A 10,441-nucleotide genomic window follows, 5' to 3' on the forward strand; every position below is an offset into this window, starting at 1 on the left:
GAGTAGAAGTAGAGAAACATGTGAATGGTAATGGAGACGCAGAGAAGGGAGTGCAAAGACCTATCCAGAGACCAAACACTCTGCTGGCTCTGCAAGGTGTTTGCTGCCTTCAAAACTCCTCTAATTTTGGTAAAGACCATGGGAAAGCTTGTTTTAAAACCCTTAAGCTGTTTAGCTGCCCATGTGATCTGCTTGGGGCTGCAGGTTAAGAATCTTTCCCTGCCTAGGAAGGATGAATTGACCTTCTTTCTCTATAATCTTATGCAGGACAATTCTCTAACATGTAACAACTTAGAGAAGGCACACTGCAATTCACTGGCAAGGCATGAGAGTAACTGGCAACACATGCATCTTGGTCCGTGTCTGCTTTGCTGTAGTGTTGTAGAGAGACAGCTGAGTATGAAAGGTATTCCCAGGCTTGGGCCTTGCTCTTGGTGCCACAACTAACTTTATATGCAGTCTTCAATAAATCACAATTTCTCTATGACAAATTTGTCAAAAGAGCTTAATGATACTGGCATATGGGCTAAGGTCTATTTAAAACTGTATAAACTGATGTACAAAATAATACTAGTGGCTCAATGAAATTGGTAGATTGAAGTCAAGTGTCCCACTGAATTGGATTGTAGCCTGAGTTGTACGACCTGAAGCCTTTGGGTATGGAAGATCCAGCAATCAATTCTCAAATAAATGTCATCAGTTAAGAGTTCCCGGCTATCTCTTGGGCTCTTTCTCTGTCAAGTACCACTGAGTTTTATGTCAGTCCTGATCTGTGGTTCCTGATTTGTGGTTCCCTCTCTCTGAGGAAATACATACAATACCAATTAGGGAGAGATATTATATACTTCTCAATGTCACTGCTCACATGATCAGTGTCCCCACTGCAGCAAGGGGCACTATGGTTCACTCTCTTTTTTCTAGTTATCTAGAGTCCTATAAAAATTACGTCATGGTGTGTATCTAGGTAGGTATTTGTGTGTGTGACAGAGAGAGAGATTGATTGTGTGCATGGGGATGTGTGTGTCAGGGAAGGAACGGCGGGTAGCATGGAGTAAAGCTGGGAATGGGGAAGGACAAAAGATATTGAATCACAAACCACAAATCCACCCTTGTATAGCAACACTGTGTGTGTTTGTAAATTCAGTACCTGTTTGTTGACAGGAGAGAGCCCAAGTCAGTTTTGTAAGAGAATCCAATTATCAGAAAACTCCTAAGCCTGTCCCAGTCTCACCTTGTGTTCCTCCACCTTCTTTGCACCTAGGTTGGTGCTCTAAGCTTATGACGGGGAGATTAGGTAGCATGAGGGTATTACAGAGAGATAAATCAGGATGCAAAGATCCTTTATTCTTTCACTGTGAAGAAGGCAACTGGACAGCTTATAGGAGCAACATTCAGCTCAGTGAGTATTTCTCCATTTCTGATGAGTTTAAGCAGAATGTAATCAAGGGCTTGGGGGAGAGCGTTGAGCTGGTTCTAAAACAAAGAAATGGAAGAAGAGAACACACTGAACTTGTGGGCTTGGACTGGGGTTGGGGATGGAAATGGGAGAAAACATGAGGAAACACAACTAAATTTCCTTATAATGCCACATGAGCTAATAAGTGAAATTTGATTATTATAAGGTCACTGCAAACCTAGATTATTAGTCATTATTCATTCAGAAGGAACCCAAAACTGAGGCTTCCTTTTTGTGGCTCCATGGCAAACAGTTTTCTGGGAAAGGAGGGTTTGGGGGACTACATGACCGTAGAGCAAACACTTCTCTACTCCCAGGATGTGCCTGAAAGCTTGGCCGAGGCACCAAGAGGCTGACAGACCGTGTGAGGGTAAGGAGAAAGGAAGCTGAGAGCCAGCGTGGGAATGACCACAGGGCACTGTGGGTGGCTTCCCCTTCCCCTTCTGAGGTTTAAAGTGTTTGTTTGTTCCAATCTGAAGCAAGGTACTTGCTGGATTTTTGGTTTTGCTTTTTCATGGCCTTGGTTTGGGTCTTCCTTGGCTCTGCAAATTACTTGATTCTGTCTGCCTTGGCAGGACCCTGGGTGACATTTATGGGCCCAACCTCATCAGTGGAGGAAAAGTACTCCACCCCCTCTCTTAGTCCATTAACAAAGGAATCATCTATCTGTCTATGTCTTTGCTGAGAAAGACAGAACTGGAAGTCTAGGGTGATAATAGCAGCATCAGAGAACTTGACTCAAGGATCTTCCGAAACTGCCCTTTTTTACCTGGAATTTATGGAGGATCCTCCTCTGCAGCTTCCTACAGCTGAGCTCTGCTGCCCTGGGTCTAAGGCGACACTAACCCCAGTTCCCTACAAAACTATGTCTTGAAACATTACATTCCTGCCTCTGCTTCTTTCTGCAGAAGAACAGCTTGTAATCTTCATAAGGGGAAGGGCTAACATTGCTTAAAACACAGGAAAACATTCTGCCTCATGAAGGAATGAATTAGTTGACAATTTTGGGGGCAAAAATGTGATGCCTCTTACAGCTAAAATCAAGACTGATGCTGGATTCAGTACTTTTGGCTCCAGGGGTACCCTTGGAATTCCTAGGAAAGCATGGTCGGGATAAGTTTAGCCTTGGTGACATCTATGGCTGACATGATTGACTTCCAAGGCAGGAAAGGGTCATACTTGCTCTGCTCCTTCTAAAGGTTTTATGGGGAGACCTAGAGGGTGAATCTATGCCACAAACACTCTAGGGATTGGTTGACTGTCCTAGGTACTCAAAAATGAAATATTGTACGTGAAACATACAACAAACATCATAACAATCATCATCCATAGCGCAAATCCTGAGGGCCATGAGGATGCAGGGGTTAACCAGGCAGCTTTTAGGTAATCTTCCTGAAGAGAATTCTTTTACATGATGCATCACAGCTAGAATTAGACGTGAGCTCTATCCAAGCCTAGAGGTGCAACTTCTAAATTAAATAAACTTGCCAAAGAAACTTGCAAGAAAAAGGAGGAAGTGTAAGCAGGGGAAGATGGAAGTCAAGTGTGATTTTTAAGTTCTCCAAAGTTGCTGTGAGTGGTGTCAAAGGAATCCAAGAAAAGCTGCTTAAGACAGAATTTTGAGACCAGGAATAAGTTAATAGTTGGGGGTTTGGGGAATGCAGAGTATTATCCAGCAAGTGCTGATGACAACTGCCACTTGGGCACGTGACCAGCAGCAGACGGCCCAGGAGAAGGGGTGTCGCGGGGTGGGTGAACCTGTGTCACAACCAGGTTTGCGTGCATGTGCATGGTTTCCTTGACTTCCAGAAGATCTGGTACACAGGTACTCTTTTTTGAGTACTTTTCACCAAATACTCTATTTATATTATCCCCCTAACGTTACCCATAACCCTAAAAAGAAGGTATTATTTGATTCATTTTATACATGGAATGAGGCCCAGAGAGCCTCATTATGCAATGTGTGCAATTTATCCAAGGTCACACAGCCAGTTTTGTGGAGCAGGAATTTGAAACTATGTCTATTTGATTCTAAAGCCCATACTGTTTACACTATATTGTCTCCCAAAGGATAATTTAACTGATTGTAATTATTAGGCCTCATGTTATAGACTCTGGATCTAACATGGTAGGGTGATAGTTAGAGTTTCAGATAAAATGGAATATAGTTAAATTTGAATTTCAAATAAGCAACAAATGATTTTTTTTAAGTATAAGTATGTACCATGCAACATTTGGGATATACTTATACTGAAAAATTATTTCTTGTTTACATGAAATTTAAATTTAATTGGATGTCCTGTATTTTCATTTCTGAATCTGGCAATCTTAGTCCTAGTAGATTTTCCAGATGAGAGAAAGGAAAGTTTGTGTTTTCTTACTACTTTGAAAGAATTGGGAAGTCTAAAAAACTTGATCTGAGAGAAATTCTCTAGTTTTCCTCTGCAGCTTTGGCAGAGCTGGGATGTGTCAGTTACTGGAGGCACACTCTGAGAATAATGCTGGTCTTGGCAGCCTACCAGTGATTCCCATGGTCCCAACTATACTTGGGAGAGGCACAGTCTTTGCCTGTTTACCGGGAAAGGAGAGGGCCCACAGCACAAGAATTGGAGTCAGTGAGCAGAGCAGCTGGTAATACATTTCCTAAAGCTACTTAGGGCTTTGTGAGGTGAAGATCAGCTGATGCTTTCTCTTTGGTTTGATGGAGAAGGTCACAGGGTCAGGATCTCAAGACCCAAGGTTCAAGGGATTAGCTAGATTTCTTCATTTATTTAGTCACTCATATGCCAAATATATATGACGCACCTACTACGTGCCAGGCAATGTTGCAGGTTTTGAGGCTACAGAAATGACCCAAAACTGAAAAAGTGGCCTCCTGGAGCATATTCCAGTGGGGGATTGAGACAGGACCCATAGCATGAGAAGGTGATCCAGGCTCCTGACGTTCACCATCCCTGGTACTAGCTCACGGATCAGTCGATGTATTTCTATTGAAGAAGTTGAGGACTGGCAGGGGAGAATGAAAATAGCAATTGGCGAAAAGAAGCTAAGTAAAAAATATCTTGGAGGCAAGAATAACAATTTAACCTGATTTTGAAAGTAATTAGAAAAAGTTGACGAACTTGAGGTTATACAATAAGATTTGAAGGATGCGCAGTGTGGCGGAAAGAGAGAGAGACGATTAGCATGAGCCAAAGATTGTCAGAGAGAATCCAAGCTAAGAATATCAGCATAAATCTGTGGGTGAAACAAGGAATCTTCATAAAGCAAAGCTCCCAGGCGGTAGACTATGGAAGGGGTTGTTTTAGGGTAAGAAATTAAGGCTGCTTGGAAGTTCTTTGGAGATTTTCAGAATCATCCTTCCCAGGCTAAGTATGATCAACATTTGTGATAGAAAAGGAGAAAGAAAAAAAAATGTCATCCGTTAGCTTAGCATAGTTATTTTTAAAATTTATCTTTGTTAATCATGCTCTTTTATTTGTACTTGAAGAATGACAATGTACATTTCTGTAGTTAAAATAAAAGTGTGTGAAAACTACGTTGGATATGTCCATGATTTGGATAGGAGAAAATATCGAAGATTTCTGAGAAATGTGTCTGGATGTGGAGTTAAAGTACCAACTTCCTGCTTAATCACTCTGCGTTGACTTCCCTATTTGTGTATGTGTGTGTGTGTGTGTGTGTGTGTGTGTGTGTGTGTGTGTGTTGGGGTGTATTGAGTACTACATGGATGTTGTATTCCTGGTTCAGAGCTCTCCCTGTCCAGACAACTACATTGTCATCTCCCAGAACTAAGAGAGAAGTCTCTGTTTGACAGGGGGATAAAACAAAATAAGGACCGTGAAGAACAAAGCCCATAAAAAATGAGCCAGTAAACATCGAGTCAGGTTATTTTGCAGCTGGATAGAGAAATATGTAAAGCTTAAATAACATATCTGTGCTGTAAAGACTGTAGATATCATTAGTTCATTTTCCTCTCTTACAGATGGAACTGGTGACCACAGAGGGGAAGTACAACATTATAATAAATTCACATAGAAAGCTAGTAGTGAACATATCTACCTAGATTTTTGAGCTTTTAAATTTATCAGTTGCCAGTTTACAACCCACTATATTGAGTGCCTCCATCTATTAATATCATGTTTTCTTTAAAATACCTTTAAAAGATAACTTTTTCTTGTGTGTCAACACAAAATACTGTGCTTCTTTGTCAAGGTGCTTTTCTTCCCAAGTTTACAGTAAAGGTCTAATAAGCAATGGTCCCCATATCTTGAAAGATTTTCTTTTTTTCTCTCATTGTTTAAGGAGCCTGAAAAAGAGCCATCAGCCGGCAAAGGACCATCAGAATGAGTGACAGCACTACTTTAGCTCCTCCAGCTTCAAACCAGGGTCCCACTACCCCACGCAAAGGGCCTCCCAAGTTCAAGCAGAGGCAGACTCGCCAATTCAAGAGCAAACCTCCTAAGAAAGGTGTGAAAGGGTAAGACCAAGATGAAAAAGACAACTTTCTATTGTCCTCCCCCCCCAAAAAAACTGCTTTGGTTTTGAGAAATTAGTGCTTACAATGTTAAGTAGACTTACAAAAATTTCCATCCCATCCTCTATTTTCTTCTCTAACACAATCTTTGCTGAATCATTTCCATTAGCCCTGGAATCTTTGTCTCTCAGCTCCCAGGCCTATGGCCAACTTCAAAATGGCAAATGGAACCTGGCAAAGTGACCTTTGACTTCACCTTCCAGACTTTTCTTGACCACCCCTTTTGCCAACATATCCTATGCTTTAATCTGGATACTGAAAAACTTTTCATTTCAGAACACAGTTTATTTTCAAGGCTTTAAATGTTATGTCTTCATTTCTTTGTTTTTCTCTTTCTTTTCTTGGCAAAATCCTACTTATTTTCCAAGACACACTCACGTATTAACTTCTTTCTGAAGTCATTACTGACTCTCTTAGGTAAATATCATTATTTTCATGTTTGCATTTTGTACATTCAGCTATCACAACTTGTATTATTTTGTATTATGTTTCTTTATTTACATCTGTTCCCTGATGCTGAGATCCTTTAGAGAAAATTCGTTTGTTTTTCCTTAGCTCCCTGTGTCTAACACAATGCTTGGCACATAGTAGATGCTTAATAAACGCTTTTGGATAACAAAACAAATGGAGAAAGGAATCATTTTAATGCATCTCATATTGCTTTCTCATTTCAATGTCTATTTTAAAAAGTAGAGCTTGACCAAATTGCTCCACCGATAACTCTTTCTGACTCCCAGTTGTCTTAGGCTAAATATTCACAGGGGGAAAAAATCTCTCTCCACTGGGACATACTATCTAAAACTTGCCCGAGTAACATTTTCTTTGCCCCAGTTTAATCCAAACAAAGAGAATTTCTCAAATACAAAACTTCTCTTCTTCTTCTCCCTTGAGTCAGGAAACTCTTTACGTGAGTCATTCCAGGATGCTTTCGCTCTGATCACAGCTAATTTCTCTTTTTCTTTTTTCCCATAGGTTTGGAGATGACATTCCAGGCATGGAGGGGCTAGGAACAGGTGAGCCACCCAAGGATTTCAGTGAAGAGTTTACACTTGGAGTTTCACATTTTTATCTACTTCAGGCCTCAAGGGGCAGGTGAAAGTTAGCGGAAATGCCTAAGGCAGCAGATCTTTTGAAAACCTAGAAATGTGGGGTTTTAATTTAACCTCCTAAGTAAGTATGTGTGTGCCCAGATGTAAAAACTAAAAGAAATCAGACAGGCCCAAGGTTTAATGAATCTTCTTGTTTCCTTAAACAGCTCTTGGGGGCATATAATGATAAACTGGAGACTTCCACGGTAGACAGATTCTCAGAATGAGCCTAGCCCAACTTCTTTATTTTTCAGAAGAAATCTGAGACTAGACAAATTAAGTGAGTGACAATCTGAGGCCACAGAGTGAGGTCTTGGAAACAAGGGTGGGGCCTGGAGAACCTTTCTACTCTAGCAGGCAAACCATCCCCTTACCAGCTTCCTCTTTTTACACATCCTTTGGCACCCAGAACAGGGCCTTACACGCTAAATGTATTCAATACAGTATTTTTTAATTGGCTAAAGCATTGCGTTCATTGGATAATGAATGCAAATTACTGTATATTCCTTTTTTAAAAAAATTAATACTTTATTTTTTTAGAATAGTTTTAGGTTTATAGAGAAATTACACAGAAAGCAAAGAGTTCCTACATACGCCTTCTGCCACCTTCCTCTCCCTGTAAGTAGAGTTTCCTCTATCATTAACATCTTACGTTAGTGTGGTACGTTTGTTACCATCCATGAAGCAATATCGATACATCATTATTAACTGGAGTCTACAGCTTACGTTAGGGTTCACTCCTTGTGTTGTTCAGTTCTATAGTTTTTGACAAACGTGCAATGTCATGTATTTACCATTACATTTTCACACAAAATATTTTCACTGCCCTAAAAATCCCCTGTGGACCACTTGTTCATCGCTCCCTCCCCCTAAACTCCTGACAACCACTAATCTTTTTACTGTCTTTATAATTTTGCCTTTTCCAGATTGTCATATAGTTAGACTCATAAAGGATACATAGTTTTTCCAGACTGGCTTCTTTCGTTTAGCAATATTTATTCATTTAAGCTTCCTCCATGTCATTACACGTCTTGAGAGATCGTTTCTTTTTACCACTGAATAATATTTTACTGTATGGTTGTATGACAGTTTATTTGTCCTATTGAAGGACATCTTGTTGCTTCCAAGTTTTGGAAATTATGAATAAGGCTGCTGTAAACATCCTTGTGCCAGTTTTTGTGTGGACATAATTTTTCAACTCATCCAATACCCTTTTGACAAGTGGTGGCACTCATAGCAATCAGTGTCCTTACCAGGCAATTCTCAGTGTATTCGTTTTTTGCAGTGGATTGCCAATCCTGGGATCTCAAATATATTTTCTAGGCACTTTATAAAGCTCATTTGCTGTTCTTCTAAATTAACTGCTTCTGTGTTTTGGCTGTGTATATATAAGACCAGCCAACTCACTTTGGACTCCAGAAGATATGCTTAACTCTGCCAACATACTTAGAATAGTGGAAAAAGGCTTATACTGAGGGAAAGTCTGAAGTCTTTGATCTGGTTCTGGCGCCATCCCTCAACTGTGTGGTTTCTTGCTAGGTATTTAATCTCTCTGGATATCATTCAGCTTCTCCATAACTGCTGTTTGATATCTTATTGCCTGATGCAAGGGACTGGAATAGATGATGCCTTGAGGTCACTTCTCAATGTGTGATTTGATATTCACATTTAAAAAAATGTAAAGGAACTGAAAAACAAGTCACAGAGGCCCATGGAACCCATCTGGATTAGTAGAAGATAAGGAGATTGTGGATTTCCAGACTATGGGAATTTAATGTGCTCCTATTTCTCATTTTAACGCTTGGCCTAACTAGAATCCCACTTCTCTTCTTTCCTTAGTGATTGTGCTTTGGGGAGACCTTGTATGATCAGTGAGCTGCACCTCCAAAGGGTAGCCTCAGTCAAAAACCTTGGCTTACCTCCCCAAAGAGGATAAAGAATAAAACCAGCCAAAATGCCTCGTGGTGGGGGGCCGGCTGGTGGCACAGCAGTTAAGTGTGCATGTTCTGCTTCAGCGGCCCAGGGTTTGCCAGTTCAGATCCCAGGTGTGGACATGGTACCGCTTGGCAAGCCATGCTGTGGCAGGCATCCCACATATAAAGTACAGCAAGATGGGCACAGATGTTAGCTCAGGGCCAGTTTTCCTCAGCAAAAACAAGGAAGATTGGCAGCAGATATTAGATCAGGGCTAATCTTCCTCAGGAAGAAAAAAAAAAATCCTTGGGAGAGCTCCTGTTCCAGGGGCATCAGAAGTCTGCAGGATTAATAAAGCAGTTGATCTGATCCCTCCTGGGCTGCAGGGCCATTCTAGATAACTTCCCAGTCGCAGGGACAATGAATAGGAGAGAGGAATGCGGCGTCTCTGCCTTTTTGAGCAGACGAGGCCTTCCTGAGGATGAGGTTGGCTTACAAGTTCTTCTTCCCTCTCTTACAGATATCACGGTGATTTGTCCCTGGGAGGCGTTTAGCCACCTGGAATTGCATGAGCTCGCTCAGTTTGGGATCATCTGAGGCACCAGAGGTTCTGCAGCTCTCTACAGCATCTATATTAACTCTGATCACTTCTGCCCTATTGATCTGCCGGAGTCTTGAAATTCAGCTGTTCGGATGTGGTTTCTTTGGCTTACACAGTCATTTCCTATAAGTTCCTACCAAGAGTTTGCTTAGTGTCAGACTCTTTCTTGCTGTGTAGCTCAGCTCAGAACAGTGGATGAAAACCAACCTTTGTTAGGGCATTTCAAACTTTACTACCTTTTTCTATCAGCTGGCTAGAAGTCACCACTATTTCTCTACATTTGGCTTATTTGTTAAGTCCTACAAATCTATTTTTGCTAGGCATTTATTTTGATGAGTAGTAAACTTTTGAGATAACATTTATGTCACTCCCCTCCCCTTGTTATTTAATAAAGGAGATATTTACCTTGAATCTCATAATGAAGTTGTATTAAATGCTATATGGAAATACCTGATGCCCTTTTCTGAGAACCAATTAAACAAAGAAGGCACAGCCATGCAGGAAATGAGCACACTGCAGGCAAAGAGCACGGGATTGAGTCAAGTCCTGATTGTGCTTTGTAACTTTGTAAATCCTGCACTTTCTGGGTCTGAATTTTATTGAACTAGGCTATTGCTGAGGTCTCATGCAGCTTTAAATTGTACAGCTCTAAGCTGGTGGAAGACTGCAGATTTAAACTCAGGACTCCGATGATGGGAGTCTAAAAAGTGCCTTGATTCATTTATTGAAAAGATTTACATACCACAAAGTTTAGACTGAGAGGCAAAGGACAGGTAGCTGAACCCTCTAAATAAAATGATGGTTTGCTTCATCCCTGGGGTTGTGTCAAGTGTAATGTGCACATA

At 40.9% G+C, this 10,441-nt stretch overlaps 1 protein-coding gene across 1 annotated transcript; it reads left to right on the forward strand.

Moving 5' to 3' along the window:
* The first annotated feature begins 1,330 nt into the window (after positions 1-1,330).
* On the forward strand, positions 1,331-10,011 carry PDE6H (phosphodiesterase 6H). Its single transcript, XM_070619188.1, has 4 exons — positions 1,331-1,399; positions 5,762-5,936; positions 6,966-7,006; positions 9,516-10,011. The coding sequence occupies exons 2-4, from the start codon at positions 5,803-5,805 to the stop codon at positions 9,590-9,592; spliced, it is 252 nt and encodes an 83-aa protein (XP_070475289.1). The 5' UTR covers positions 1,331-1,399; positions 5,762-5,802; the 3' UTR covers positions 9,593-10,011.
* The last annotated feature ends 430 nt before the right edge of the window (positions 10,012-10,441 follow it).

Source organism: Equus przewalskii, chromosome 5, assembly GCF_037783145.1.
Source record: "Equus przewalskii isolate Varuska chromosome 5, EquPr2, whole genome shotgun sequence".
NCBI lineage: Eukaryota > Metazoa > Chordata > Mammalia > Perissodactyla > Equidae > Equus > Equus przewalskii.

Bases quoted from the DNA above. Each gene is read 5' to 3' on its own strand.
- PDE6H (XM_070619188.1), top strand. From the start codon at position 5,803: ATGAGTGACAGCACTACTTTAGCTCCTCCAGCTTCAAACCAGGGTCCC. The intron at 5,937-6,965 runs GTAAGACCAAGA...TTTTTCCCATAG, and splicing joins CCTAAGAAAGGTGTGAAAGG to GTTTGGAGATGACATTCCAG. The intron at 7,007-9,515 runs GTGAGCCACCCA...CCTCTCTTACAG, and splicing joins CATGGAGGGGCTAGGAACAG to ATATCACGGTGATTTGTCCC.